The sequence below is a fragment of the Peromyscus maniculatus genome, chromosome 6 (assembly GCF_049852395.1).
Source record: "Peromyscus maniculatus bairdii isolate BWxNUB_F1_BW_parent chromosome 6, HU_Pman_BW_mat_3.1, whole genome shotgun sequence".
In the NCBI taxonomy this organism is placed as follows: domain Eukaryota; kingdom Metazoa; phylum Chordata; class Mammalia; order Rodentia; family Cricetidae; genus Peromyscus; species Peromyscus maniculatus.
In genome coordinates this window covers 96,624,715-96,640,296 of record NC_134857.1, presented here as the reverse complement: position 1 = coordinate 96,640,296, position 15,582 = coordinate 96,624,715, and the positions used below count along the sequence as shown (strand labels likewise).

The window sequence follows — 15,582 nt, the reverse complement described above, 5'->3', positions numbered from 1 at the left end:
AGCCACCGACCGAAGCACCATAGAGACCACCTAAAGCTAAGTGTCATGGAGGTCCATCTTAGCAGCTAACACACAGGTGCAAAGCAGTGCTCCGCTGTGCTGGGGGCCTGTGGACAAAGTTAAACACGTCCAGAGAAGACTCTCTCCTACAAGATAGACATACGTCTGGAATACCGTTTGGGAATCATTACCCGGCTTTATGGCATTCCATTCTGCCTTGTGCCGCTGAATAGGAAAAGGACCCTATCGTAATTCTGGTTTCACAGTTCCAAGAGGCATGCAGCAGATTTATTTCCTGACAAGCTATCTACAAGTTGTAGTGCCGCCAAAGAAGTCACCCTACTTTCAGCCCTGTCTTATTTATACTCTCACACTAAAACTGGAAGTATTACTCTACACACCACATGCTCAAGTACTAATTGATGGCTCTTGTGAGTCCTAAAGTAGTGTAATACTTCACTCACTCAACCATGTCCAGTAAGTGCCCCTTAAGTACCAAGTCCTGCCAGGCCTGGGGGTGCATGCCTGTTATCCAAGCACGTGGGAGGAAAAAGCAGGAAGAGGCCTTAAAAAAAAGAAAGAAAGAAAGAAAGAAAGTGCAAAGTCCTGGGCTATGTGCTAAAAGTTTGCTGTTATAGGAAAGGGGGGAAAAAAAAAAGCTAGGTCTATTTGGAAGTCAGAAGCAGGAGGATTGCTACAAGTTCAAGGCCAGCCTCATCTACATAGGGAGTTCCTGGTCATCCAATGCTGCATCACAAGACGCTGTCTCAAACAACAGCAAAGGAAAGAAGCAAGATAACCTTCCGTCAGCACACTGTAACTGCTAAAGCTCTCCTACACAGGTGAGCAGCCAATGACAAATCGGTACATGTCGAGATGATCTCCATCTCAACGGCAGTGGTTACAAAGGTGTGCGTTCTCGTACTCACAGAAATCGTATGTGATTTGGGGCACTGCTTGGAGCATTCCAGTATACTTTAATTTCTGTCTTCTTGGATGAACTCGTATGACTCACAGCGAAGCCCTGAGATAAAGTGGAAAGGCACAACCATCCCATCATTGGACAGCTCAGCACAGTCAGAATGCAATCATTTGCAAAATAAGTGATCACTCTATGCTCGGAGCATTTGGATGAAGACTATTCTACATAGAGCAAGATCAGGTCCTCAGTAAATTCATACCCACTGGATGACAATGTAATATCAGTCACATTTATCAATTCTGTGATAAAGTTATCAGAAACTTAAATACTGAAGGAAGCCATGAATATTGGGTGTGTTAATGTTATTTGAAGGTTGTTCTTTGCCTTATTTTACACTTTAAATTTGTATTCTTCCCATTAATAGACGTGGATAAAACACAGAAGATTCCTTTAAAAAAAAAAAAAAGAACAAAAAACAAAAACACCAATCTCACACCTCCACACATGTATCTATCCTATTTCAGCAGTTCCTACTTTTGAACGGTCCTGTGTCCCACTTTCTTTCACCTGCCAAACTCCTACACATTCTTCAAAGCCTAACTTAAAATGCACATGCTCCGATTTGTGACTTCCTCTGCTACAATTCCCTGACTCTGTATGCACTCCAACCTGAGTTTTCATACTATCCTACTGCTGTGTCTGTCCTAAGTGTCTGTCCTAAGGGTATGCCACACCCTTGTGCCAGCTACCCTGTGGCCATGGGCTCTCAACTCTGTGTAAGAGTTTGAGGTCTTCAAGAAAAAGGAGTAAGTTGTATTTGTTACCACATCCCTTGTACTCGGCAAAGCTCCCAACACAGTGTTTATTGACTGAATGAGTGAATGAATGAACATCAAACCTTACACCCCTGTCCCATTCTACAACTGTGTCTTCAATGCTGAAATCATTTAAAAATCAGTACACTAGGGCCAGCAAGACAGCTCAGCAGATAAAGGCACTTGGGATCCAATGACTCAAGTCTGACACTTGAGTTTGATTAGCTGAGCACATGTAGAGATGGAAGGAGGGAACTGACTCCTCTAGGTTGTCTTCTGACCTCCATACATGTATGATGGCATGCCCCCTGCTGTTCCTCCTACACACACACACACACACAAAAATGTCTTTAGATTTTTGTTTGTTTGTTTGTTTGTTTGTTTGGCTGTCTTGGGACTAGCTTTGTAGACCAGGCTGGCCTCAAACTCATAGATCCACCTGCCCCTGTCTCCCGAGTGCTGGGATTAAAGGCATGTAATTGTCCTACATTGTAGTCAATATTTGCCAATGTAATATAACCATCACCAAGTATAAAGTCTTCAAGCTATTACCCTCACACTCCTAGATGCTGCTAGGTAAACCAGTGGTCAGGTTTGATAACTGTAAATCTGTCCAAATGCATGCTACACATGGTGATTGTTGGGCTAGTCACCACCCTCGAGTTTAAAACAGCCAAAAGGAACCAATAGAAACCAACTTCAAACCACTTACAAACCTGTACATCTTCACAAGTAAGAAGCTGCGACACTTCACTGTCAATCAGTGTGAAGGAGCCAAGAGGAGGACCACTCAAATCCTCTGCATCACGAGCTTCTAAGAGAAAGCCTCGAAATGGTGGCCCGGATACAGTAACTGAGCAACAGATAAAAAGAGAGGGTAGGGTAAAAGATTTAGTAACATGCTAGGAAAAAAGCATTTAGAAGAAGCTCATTTAGTTAGAATTGAGTGTATCTCTGCAAAACACATAGGATGGAAATCATACTGCAGAAGAATGTCTAAATTATGTCGTGTAGAGCACAAATGCCATGTTTTGGGAGGCTTGTTTTTTTGTTTGTTTATTTGTTTGTTTTGGGTAGGCTGGTTGTTTATTCTGTAGAACTAGGTATCGAACCCAGGACCTTGCACATGCTAGGCAACCACTCCATCATAGAACTACATCCTCAATCCTCTTTTAGTTTTTATTTGGAAACAGAGTTTCAGTAAGTTACCCAGGCTAGCCTTGAATTCGTTCTGTAGCACAGGCTGGCCTTGAACTTGCAATCATCTTGCCTCAGCCTACTGAGTGTCTAGGATTATAGACCAGTGCCTTTAGGCCCAGCATCATGAGATATTAATAGCAGTTCCACAAAAGGGTAAAGCACAGATGATGACTAGGTAACAGTCTACAGGAAAAATTAATCTAGAAAACTCTAGGCGAAAAGAACATGTTTTTTATTACAAATCTGACTGTCATTAGTACTCTATTGTGCAGAGTAAAATTCTAAGAGATATCTAAAGCACACAGGATATTCCATATTTATTTCTTCATGCATCCTTTTTGTTAAGAACTTCTATTAACAAGCTGGACAGTGAGGATGCTCGGCTTTAATCCCAGCACTCAGGAGGGAAGGGTAGGTGGATCTGTGAGATCACAGCAAGTTCCAGGGCAGCCAGGGCAGTTACAAGGAAAAACCTTGTCTCAAAAATAACAAAAATAAATAAATAAATAAATAAAACAAAAAAATCCTATTAACATTATGTATTTCTATAATACATAATTGTAAAATGCAGGAATTTCAAATGCTATGACAGACATACTTTTTGTTTTGTTTTTCTGAGACAGAGTCTTGCTATATAGTCCAAGCTGCCTCAAACCCTGATTCTTCCTCAGCCTCCAGAGTGCCAGGATTAAGACACATACCACCACACCTGGGTACAGATAAACCTTAACACTCCAGCCTACATTTTGCTGGAGGAATTGGGGACCCATAAGAGATTAAACTACTTCTTAAAGTGGGGAGAAATAAAACAATATAAAATATTTTTTCCTGTATACAATTAATGTAATGTTAATATAATAAAACAAACGTATTCCTTGGTACCCTAAAAAAAAAACTTATTTTAGACCTTGATCTTTTTTTTTTTTTGGTTTTTTCGAGACAGGGTTTCTCTGTGTAGTTTTGCGACTTTCCTGGAACTCACTTGGTAGCCCAGGCTGGCCTCGAACTCACAGAGATCCGCCTGGCTCTGCCTCCCAAGTGCTGGGATTAAGGGCGTGCGCCACCACCGCCCGGCTAGACCTTGATCTTAACAAGGAATAGATGCCACTTACATAATAAGACATCTGTGGTGAACAAAAAATGGAAGTAGATAATGTCATGATAACTCAAGTGAATAGGGTAAAACGAAACGGTTTCATTCCGGTCATAGTAAAAACCCGACAAGCAGAAAAAGAGTCAAACTCAAAATGCAAATCATTATACCCAGCACTGGTACCTTGAATCTGGTCTCCGGGTTTGAACTTCATCTGACTCACTGTGATTTGGTGAACAGGCTCAGACTGTGGGCTGTGGCCATGTTGGGGGGTCATCCCACCGCAGGACATTGTGACTTTTCCGTTGGGGTAACCAGCCACGGAACAAATGAGCAACGCAAACACGAGGGCCCTCACGGGAAACTCCGGGGCCGCCATCTCCAAATGAAGAACCCGTCACCTGCGGATATAATCAGACTACAATATGACACCTTAGAACACGGGGCAGGAGCCAGGCAGTGGTGGCGCACGCCTTTAATCCCAGCACTCGGGAGGCAGAGGCGAGTGGATCTCTGTGAGTTCGAGACCAGCCTGTAATAAAAAGAGTGTGGAACGTGATCGAAATCTCAGTTTTATCGAACGCCAACTGTGAGACTTCAAAAGATTCCATTTCCCTATCTGGAAAAAAAAATGAGTTCTTTTATTTTAACAAGATGAAAATACAACCTCAAAGTCCAAGAGAGCGATTTTATCAATATGATAGAGCCCAGACCTTTCTGAATTAAGAAATGACTGTCAGCTAAATGCCACACCTCATCTTGGCTTCCTCTTCCCAGCTGTGTGTTAGAAAGCCAGCTACTCTGTACCAATGCCATCCTCTTCAAGCCCAGATCCACAGTACTCCACCGGCAGGGTCATGCGACATGACACCGTGTGAGGTTAACGCTGTGCACAGGCTGCAGGCGGAAAAGCTCAGAGGCAGCTCATTCTCCACAGAAATGGAATTTTCCATATCACATGTCCAGTCAGAAGCCAGTGTCTGTTCTGGGGGATACACACTGTATCTCGGGGGCTACCAGGCAGACGGCATAGGGTCCACGAGTCCTGTGCACTCCTGTCTTTTGTCAAACATCAGTTATATAGAACTCTTCTCTGTAAATATGATAAATGGAACCAAGGAACCAATCATGAGCTTCAGGAAAAGTATGGGAAGCATAATACTTCTAGGCACACTTAGAAAAAAAAAAAAGTGTGACTGTGGTGCTATTTTGTTTGTGCTCTAACAAATAAAGCTTACCTGGAGACCAGAGGGCAGAGCTAGCCACTAGTTAACCATAGAGACCAGGCCGTGGTGGCACACACCTTTAATCCTAGCACTTGGGAGGAGGAAGCAGGGAGATCAGGAGTTCAAGGCTACCCTAGGCTACACAAAATTGATCCAGTCTAATGAAACTGATCCAGTCTAAAAGAGAAACAGAGCCAGGTGGTGGAGGCACACACCTTTAATCCCAGCACTAGGGAGGTGGAGACAGGAAGTGATATGGCTGAGCAACGAGAGGAATATAAGGTGGGAGGAGAAAGGACCTTAGCCCCCTTTTGGCTGAGGAGTTGGCGAGGTAAGAGTGTGGCTGTGGCTTGCTCCTTTGTCCCTCTGATCTTTCAGCATTTACCCCAATATCTGGCTCCAGGTTTTTATTATTAAGACCAATTAGGATCCGTGCTACATGTGACTTCCAACATGGCTGATGACTAGAAGAAGCAGAATACTAACAAATGTAACTGTTACTTAAGCAGAGCAGTTGGAGATTTTTCAAGTAAATCCTGGCTTCTAAGGCAGTTTGTTAGGAGCAAACCTGTTACTATAATTTTAAGGGGAAAACCCCAGCTCCAGGCACCCTAACAGGCTAGGCTCAGCCACCCATCCCAACACTCCCATTGAAGAGATACGTAGTAACAAACAGCAGAGACAGGGAACTCAATCATTTCTTCCACGGGAAGAGAAACAAGAGAGGGGTCCAGTGATCTGAAGAATTGGGGCAGTGAGCAAGAGGTCCAAGAGTGGTCCGGCTGGTCGTAATGTCAGTTCTGGTCCAATGACATTATTGCTGTCACTGCTGGAGAGGAACAATCTGCTTCCCCTAAGATGACTGCCCATACTCCAGGGTACAGCTTCACCATCGGATTATTGCTGGCTCCCTCACATGCACGTACACAGAAACACACGCATAATAAAAATAAAAATGAGTCTTTTTTAAACATGGATAAACATGGTTGCCATTATGTTGTCACTCTTAAATTATAAGCAATTTACACTAACTTCTTCCAGACACTGAAGGGGTTAACAGCTCGGGTTCTGCCAAACTTCTGCTTAAACCGTCTAAAGTATTTCAGAAACTGTCTCTCCTTCATTCTAGTAACTTCACTTTCCCAGAGAACTTCCACACCAAGGAATAAATTGACTTCAATAGCTGAATCTCAAATGATAGGGAAATCAGAAACTGGGTCAAGTATTTCCACTTGCCCAGATTTTTAAAAAAGTTCCAGACTTCATTTTCACAGCAGGATGACTTTTTTAAATTAACAATCGGAGTTATGACATTTTTCAGGGAAGGTTCTGAAAACCCAAGGGTGTAAGTGGCCCAGTGAATGCCAATCTGAGATCTGTGAGATCTAACCATTAGAAAAGATTTTTGAAAACCACGGTAGAACTTGAGTAAATCCAAGATGAAGATACAGGCTGAGAAAACCATGGGGGTGGGGGGACGGGGGACAGGGGGGAGGGGGTAGCTCGCATGCCACAGTCTATTCCTGCTTCTGTCCCTACCCACTCATCATCAGCAAGAGGTTTTCCCATATTCCTTCCTCATCTGAATTAATGATGGGAAGCAAGTATCTCAATCTATCAGGCTTTTGTCTGCAGCATCCCATATGGCTATCACAACCATCCTCTTCTCAAATCAAAATCGGGTGTTAGTGAAATAGTACAAAGGCAAAACCCACTCATCCATAATGTCCTGGGGTAGCCATTTATCCGATGTCAGTCCTACCCCAGCCATCACCCTCCACATTGTGCATGCATGGACTCTAATCCTTATAAGAAACATACAGGGGCTTATTACTGCGGCACATGAAGCTCAGGGGGCTTATAAAATAAAACACTGGCAGACAAGGTGACACCCGGAAGGCAGAGGAAGGTGGGTTTCTGTGAGCTCAAGGCCAGCTTGGTCTACACAGTGAGTAGCAAGTTCCAGAACAGCCAGGGCTGTTTTTAAGAACCTGAGATAACCTGACTCAAAAAAAATAAATAAATAAATAAGTTGCCTAGGATGAGGATGACACAGGAACAAACTGGATTCATTAGAATAATTTACAGGTATGGGGTAAAACAATACTAGAAATATTAAGAATTTCTAAGAAGCCAGAGCGTGGTGGCACAGGCCCTTAATCCAAGAGCTTGGGAGGCAGAGACAAGTGGATAGCCAAGAGTTTGAAGCCAGCCTGGTCTTAGTACTCATTCTTCACAATATCCCAGAAGGTTGTGGGGGACAGGACAGTCCCAAATGTCTACATTAAGGCACTAATTAGGACACCAAAGTCATGAGTGGTGAGAAAACGGTCTGTCATACCTTCTGAGGTCAAATCCTTAGGTAGATAAGGCATGTGAAGGAAAAGGATTTCAGTTGAGTGTGGTCTAAATAAGAACCACAAAAAAAAATCACAGAAAGAAAGGAAAAGGTGAAAATGGACTTGAGGGGACGAGTGAAGGACAATCTAATGGTCAAATGTCACAGACAGTCATCGTAAACACATTTGGGGCTGCATATGTAGCTCAGTTGATAAGAGTGCTTGCCTGGGGGCCGGGCAGTGGTGGCGCACGCCTTTAATCCCAGCACTCGGGAGGTAGAGGCAGGCGGATCTCTGTGATTTCGAGGCCAGCCTGGGCTCCAGAGTGAGTTCCAGGAAAGGTGCAAAGCTACACAGAGAAACCCTGTCTCGAAAAACCAAAAAAAAAAAAAAAAAAAAAAAAAAGAGTGCTTGCCTATCATATAGGAAGCCCTGGGACTCCATCCACATCACTGCATAAAACCAAGTATGATAATGCACAGCTGTAATCCCAGCACTCGGGATACAGGGGCAGGTGGACCAGAAGCTCTAGGCTATCTTCAGCTACATTTTAAAGCCAAGTTCTACCTCCTACTTCCACAAGTACTTTACCTGCTGAGCCAGCTCCCCACCTCAGCTATCCCTGGGACTGTCAACCTTGGCCCCCATCTTCCCATTTCTCACCCCAGTTCCTCACTGGCTCATCACTCCCACGCCCTTCGGGATGTTTCATAATCTTTCCACTGTCTTAAGCCCACATCTACAATCCTGTGACTCAAATGTCTCTTTGAATGCCGCTAAGTCAACTTGCTGAATGAGATGCACGCCTTTTCCTCTGGGCTGGTTCTTGTGTCTGGTTGCCCTCGCCTGTCCACGTGTTTCCAATCAGAAAGACTCGAAACCACAACTTCTCAGAATGTGATGCCATTCATTCACACCCAGTCTTCTACCCGCGCTGTGCAGAGCCCACCACAACTGCCCGGCCCGGTCCATCTTCCTTCTGCCATCTGTTTCCTGCCTCTGTGGCAGCTGTCTGCTGTTTGCCTCGGAAGCCCTTCTCATTTGTCTCTGGCAATGAAGCACTCTCATTTCTACACTCTCTCCATCTGTATTAGTCAGGTGTGTGTGTGTGTGTGTGTGTGTAAATATATGTGTGTGTGTGTGTGTGTGTATGTGTGTGTGTGTGTGTGTGTGTGTGTAATGTATTGGAAAGACTTACAGGCTGCAGTCCAACTAACCCGACAATGGCCAGCTGTGACTGGGAAGTCTAGTATTTGCTCAGTTCCACGAGGCTGAGTGGCTCAGCTGGTCTTCTGTGTAAGCTGGAATCCTGAAGAAGTAGGCTCCAGTGCCAGTGAAGGGCCGGATGTGAGGGCAAGGCAAGGGTGGGCAGGCAAAGAACAAGAGCTTCCTTCTTCCATTGTCCTGATATAGGCTTCCAGCAGAAGGTGTGGCCCAGAACAAAGGTGTGCTTTCCCGCCTCAAGATCTGAATCAAAGGTCTGTGTCATCCTGCCTCAAGATCCAGATCAAAAGCCTGTGTTTCCCAGCCTCAAGATCCAGATCACAGGTGTTCCCTCCATTTCTGGATTGTAGTTCATTCCAGATATAGCCAAACTGACAACCAAGAAAAGCCATTACGCCACCCTAATCTTACCTTACCCCACCAGATGGTTTTCTAAAGAACAATTTCCATCAATCTCCTCTTTCCCCATTCATCACCTACTCAGAAATTACCAGCTAAGGGTGCCAGTAATAGCCATATCATGTTTCATACTTTTTAGCCTAATTCAAATTTCAAGGATATTTTTCTCTATACTATACTGATGACGTAACATCCACTAGAGCTAGATAATAAGGGTCACTCTGCTTATTCTTCTATTCATGTTCTGCATCCTAATTGGGACCTCTTGTTTTCTCATCAATCTCCTGCCTATATATAAAAAATCTATACATACGTGTACATAGGGCCTGGGAGATGACTCAGCTGGCACAGACTCATGTCACCAAGCCTGATGACCTGAGCTGAATCCTCCGGGACCGATGTGGTAGAAAAAAAATAAAAAGAAGTTTTTTTAAAATGTTTATATAAAACTAGGCATGGTGGTGCATACCTTTAATCCCAGTACTTGGGAGACAGGGGCAGGAGGATCTATGTGAGTTCGAGGCCAGCCTGGCTACAGAGTGAGTTCCAGGACATCGAGGGCTACACACAGAAACCCTGTCTCAAAAAACCAAAGGAAGAAAAAAGTATATATACATGTATATCATACAGATATAAATAAAACTTTCCACACACTCTGCTTACATACACAGACGTGTGTGTGTGTGTGTGTGTGTGTGTGTGTGTGTGTGTGTGTGTGTGTGTGTGTGCGCGCTATCGTTTCAAATGAAATGCAAATGACTCCTGCCTGGCCTTTAGTCCCAGCACTCAGGAGGCAGAGGCAGGCAGATCTCCTGAGTTCAAGTCTAACCTGTTCTAGAGTTCCTGGACAGCCAGGGCTACACAGAGAAACCCTGTCTCAAAAACAAAACACATACACACACAAAAAGGGGGGAAACCATGTTAATGTCACTTTGAGAAACAAAAACAAAGCAAACTGCAAAATGCTACGTAGTGTACTAACATGTACATTTCTTAAAAGGAAAAAGAGAAGGAGAAAAGCGCTTTGCCATGCTTCTAACGGTTCTCAAAGGTGGGCATTCTCTTTAGAATGCACAGAATGGGAAGTAGAGAGCACTTCCTCTCTTTAATCCTCTTTCTCAGATATAGACAGACAGAAAGAGATATAGACACACATACACTCACATCTACGTAAATAAATATATGTAATAAATATATATGTGTATATATTTTATATATATATATATCTTATATATATACACATACACATATCTTTTTTTCTTTTCAAAGTCTAAAACAGCACTATTTTATTATTTTAGGTAAGTATTGCTCGTATTTGTCATTAAAAGTTTACTTATGTTAATATGTACTACTTAATTTTTAAATTTCAGTTTGACTTTTTTTTTTTTTTCTTGAGACAGGGTCTCACTCTGTAATCTACACTGGCCTAGAACTTACCATGTAGCCTAGACAGGCCTCAAACTCAAGGCAATCCTCCTGCCTCAGCCTTCCAGGTGTTAGGATTACAGGGGAACGCCACCATACCCAGTTCCAGTTTGAATTTCTAATAGGACAAATACCGACACAACCCACATAAACAAAAGCTCCTTGACAGCGTCAATAATCTTCAGTGAGAACCGAGAAGGTCAGCCAGAAGTCAAGGTTGCGAACGTAGTCCAGGCTGTAAACTGAGGAGAAACAGTCCATCTCTAGCCCAAAGCCATACTTCTTTACTGAGAATTTCATGCATGCATATACTGCTTTGATCAAATCTCCCCATCTACTCCTGTTTCCCCCACTATTCCCCACCAATCTGATGTGCTGGTTTTAAACACACTGAGTCACTTAGTGCTGCCTGTAAGAGGACGGTGTGGGACCACCTACAGAAGCATGAGTAGATGTATTCAGGGACCACATCCCTGAAGAAAACTGACTCTCCCTTCCCTAGCACCCATCAGTTGCCAGGAGACTCTGAACTAGGGGTAGGACTTCATAAACCTCTCCCCCAACCATGCTAGGATGTGGCCCAGCTTGATCTTAAATACTATTATTCTATTAAACCACCCCTTAAGTTCTTACCTTTTTACCTATAGATTATTGCATCTCTTAACCCTCATCAGAGAAGCTTCTACTTGCTGTAGGTGGTGATCAATACAGAGACCCACAACTGGCCCATCTTCAAAGAATAAGACTGTGGAGGCTCAGCACTAAATGGGATATCTGTATCTCACCACTTCCCCCAAAGATTTGGGGATCCGGAATATTACAAAGATTGTAAGAGCCAGAAGTAGTGGACTGTTCTCATCAAAATAGTATTTGCCGGACATGACAGAGCCTTTGTACACTTAACTCACAGGGGCTGTGACGGCATGCACAACACAAACTTTTGTTTTGCTTTGTTTAGTTTTGTTTTGTTTTGTTTTGTTTTATAGACAGCATTTCTCTGTGTAGCCTTGGCTGTCCTGCAACTCACTCTGTAGACCAGGTTGGCCTCAAATTCAGAGATCTTCTGCCTCCCCAGTGCTGGGATTAAATGCATGTACCACCACTGCCTGGCGAAACATTTGTTTTTAAACACCTGAATCAGCTGTGAATATTTGGAGAGCAGGAAAACTCATAGAGAAATCTGTACCTCTGGGTTCTCTGAGAAATCAAGCCGTCAGGTAACACTAAACCCACATTCTCACAAGGCCAGTGCTAAAGAGCTGCCCTTCTGGGCCAGGCAGAGGGGCTCTGCTCCCCTAAAAGTGCCACAGGTATTACCTGCCCAGGCTCCATGGGCTCTATATAACGGAGCCTCCCTGTCTCACCTTACATTAGGACTCACCCAACATTTAATACAGTTTTATCCCTTACTAAATTCTCTGCAGTTTTGACCATTTATAGTTAAAAAAAAAACAAAAACAAACAAACAAAAAAAAAACTACTGCAAAAGCTGGGCGGTAGTGGCACATGCACATTCCCAGGAGACAGAGGCAGGCAGATCTCTGAGTTCAAGGCCAGTCTGGTCTACAGAGTAAGTTCCAGAACATCCAGGACAAAAAAATAAAATAAAAAAAATTTTTAAAAAAAGACAAAAAAAACCCTACTACAAAGTGTGAATTATATAATTATATAATAACTATTCAGAAATGCATTAAATTTATGGTACACCCCTTCAGTCCCATCACTCAGGAGGCAACTCAGTTCTTCGAGTTCCAGGACATCCAGGGCTACATAGAGAGACCTCTCAAAAAAAGTTAAAGGAAGGAAGGAAGGGAGGAAAAAAGGAAGGAAGGAAGGAAAAGAAAGAAGGAAGGAAGAAAGAAAGACAGACATTAAATTGATCACACAGTAGTTAGATTTGTTTCCTATTTTCAAACAAATCTATCTACTGTCACTTTTACTTTTTTGTTCTGTTTTAAAACATCTGCCACATTTTGCAGTGTCCATTTAAAATGCCCTCAACCATTGCATCCTATGACACAACACAGACCTTGAAATCCATTTAAACTGGCCCGTTCATTTTTTAATCGCATTTTTATTGGGGGAGAGGAGGTACGCTATGGTATGCACATAAAGGTCAAAGGACAGCGTGCAGCGGGTTTTCGCCTTCCACAGTGTAGCTTCTGGAGGTTGAACTCCCGACACCAGCTTCCCTGAACCTTCTCCTCTGCCCTGACCTGACCCATTTACCCAAGGTCATCTGGCAGGGACCACCGTTGTGACCCAGGGCAAATTATTTGTTCTCCTTCTCATTTCGGCAGCATCAGTAATACAAAGACTCTGTGAGAATTAAATAAAACATCTAACCAGGCATGGCGGCACTCACTTCCAGTCATAGTATTCAGAATGCAGAGGCCAGTGGATCTCTGTGAGTTTGCAGCCAGTCTGGGCTACAGAAAGTTCCAGGCCAGCCAGGGCTCCTTAGGGAGACCATAAGTCAGGTCTCCATTGAAAAGAGGCTTCTTTCCTTGAAATCTTGTCTCACTGTGCCAACCTGACGCTCTTCTCTTAGAAATATTACCACAAAACTTGTTAACACAATTGGTGGCCTGCGGGTAGCCACAAAAAAAGACATGCCTCAATGCTTTTGTAAATTGAATTTCAGCAGAGTCCGACATTCCATAAACAGAGAAGTATGACACTAAATGTAGAGCAAAAAGGATACATTTGCCTGCTAAATGCCCACTAAAACTCTGCTGAACAAAACCTGCCTCTACAAATTCCAGCTCTGTCAACAATAATCCAACAGATAAATCCCACCTCTGCATTAGCAAAGTATAACTCACTCGCTCTACTTTTTTTCTTCTCTTACTTCATTCAGGAAAGGAAGAATGTAGCTGAACTGAAAGTTTAAAGTTTAGCTGTCTTAAGAAAAATTCCAGATACCACATTTACTAAGTTGAAAATTTCCCTTTGACTTTAGGCATCATAACAAAAATGGGGGAAAGAAAAAACAAAAACAAAAAACGAGGCGACCGGGACACACACACAGACACACACGCACAAGCGCACACACACGCACACGCACACACACACACAGCACGTAACCTTCACATGGGCAATTAAGACATTAAGTTTCAATGTAAAAGCCAAGTTGCCGTGGTTTAATGTCTCTTACGGTGCACAAATAAAGTCAGTACTCTGCAGGCCCCCCTACTTATCAGTCCTTGTAACTACCCCTTTCTCGGGATTGGGGTTCGTCGCTCAGAGTCACAAGGCGTAGGAACCTAAATCCTAAGGGCGATCAGGAGAACCCTGCTGGCGAGCGCAGCCCCCGTCGCGCCTCCTGACTGCCCCTGCCGGCGCAGGTGCCGATGCTCGCCGCTGTCGCCCAGCTGACTTCGATTTTTATAAGCTTTGCCAAGAATCTTGACACCGAAAACTAAACAGAGCGGGACTCTTACCTTGAGCAGAGGCTGCCTGAGCGACTTCCGCCTTGGCTCCCGCGGGCACCGCCGAGCCCCAACTGGGCGGAGCCAGTTTACTGAGTAACCCACTGGGAAGGCTGGCTGGTGACCCAGGCTGCGCAACCTGATTTCCAAGCACTGGACAGCTTGGAAAAGGGTTGTCTCTAAAAAAGAAAAAGAAAAGAAAAATGCTCTTTAGGTTTATACTCACTAATAATTGTTGCACTGGAGAAATTTCACTTGTTTGTTTGTTTGCTTGTTTTTCTTACCTGTTGCCTATAACACTTAAGACAAAAGGCACCTGCTTATGTCTAAGCGAGGTAGCCAATTTCAGAAAAAAAATAGGATACCCGGTTGCGCTGGGATATCATTTTTGCAGCGGGAGTAGTATAAACTATGCGGTATCAGAGACATGCTAAAAAGTGTGTGTGTGTGTGTGTGTGTGTGTGTGTGTGTGTGTGTGTGTGTGTGTGAATGATTGGTTAAATATGGAATTCAAATTTACCGTGAGAATTTACAGTTAGCCCTGGGTTTCTTCTCTGTGTAGCCCTGGCTGTCCTGGAACTCTCTCTGTAGACCAGGCTGACCTCAAACTCACAGAAATCTGCCTGCCTCTGCCTCTGGGATTAAAGACCTGTCACCACTCCCCCACCCCATTCCCACACCTTTTTTTAAAAAACTCTAGCAGCACTCCACAAACTGTTCAGTCACCTATAAAAAATTGTGAAGGAGTAGGAGTGCACGAATTTTAAGATGTGACAGAACTTCTTCACTTTGTAAAGTGCTACCTGAAATGCATGGGATTTGTTTCATTCCATTTTCTCTTAAGCCTTTACTCTGTGTCTTGCATTATATTGCAGAAGAAAATGTTCAGGGCTAAGGAAAAGAACTGTATTTGAAAATGTCAATCACGCCTCTTTCCAACCTTGGCTAACTGGTGCCGACTGGGGGAAAAGATCATGAGGCATGCTTTGACCTGTGGATACCCATTGCTCAACACCAGTACATCTTCTAAATCCATTGAAGAGAGAAGAGATAGGAAAGAACACCCACCTCTGAACTGTCTAACAAGAACTAGTAACAATTAGCCAACACTCCACCCCCTATCCCACCCCCACCCCCACCCTCACTCCAGCCACCGCCCCAAGGAGATTAAAGAGAGGCTTTAAGTTAAAGAGAGTCCAGATCTTGTTTTCCAACTTAAGGCAGCAGCTCGGGACACTAAAACTTTTCAACTAAGTCAGCTGATGTTCAGTTCAAAGCCACAGGCTTGGGGTCCAACTCATGCCCCAACAAGCCACATTCGGCCACCCTTCCTCCATAAGCCAGTTTAAAAAGATGAACTAATAATGAAGAGCAAAAGGCAAGATTTATTTAATGTACTTGACTACATAGGGAAGAGGAACAAGGCAGTCTGCTCACACACACACACACACACACACACACACACACACACACATGTTCGTCTTCCCTGTTGGACAAAAGGATAGGGT

At 43.6% G+C, this 15,582-nt stretch overlaps 1 protein-coding gene across 1 annotated transcript in view; it reads right to left on the bottom strand.

Annotated features, from left to right (window-relative positions):
- Positions 1-14,213, bottom strand: part of Frrs1 (ferric chelate reductase 1) — a 46,106-nt gene extending 31,893 nt beyond the window's left edge. Inside the window, exons 1-4 of the mRNA XM_042279805.2 lie at positions 14,087-14,213; positions 4,214-4,431; positions 2,454-2,590; positions 930-1,024 (exon numbers count right to left, since the gene is read on the bottom strand). Coding sequence (XP_042135739.1) covers positions 930-1,024; positions 2,454-2,590; positions 4,214-4,409 — 428 coding nt within the window. The 5' untranslated portion in view covers positions 4,410-4,431; positions 14,087-14,213. The remainder of the gene's footprint in view (positions 1-929; positions 1,025-2,453; positions 2,591-4,213; positions 4,432-14,086) is intronic.
- Between the last annotated feature and the right edge of the window lie 1,369 nt (positions 14,214-15,582).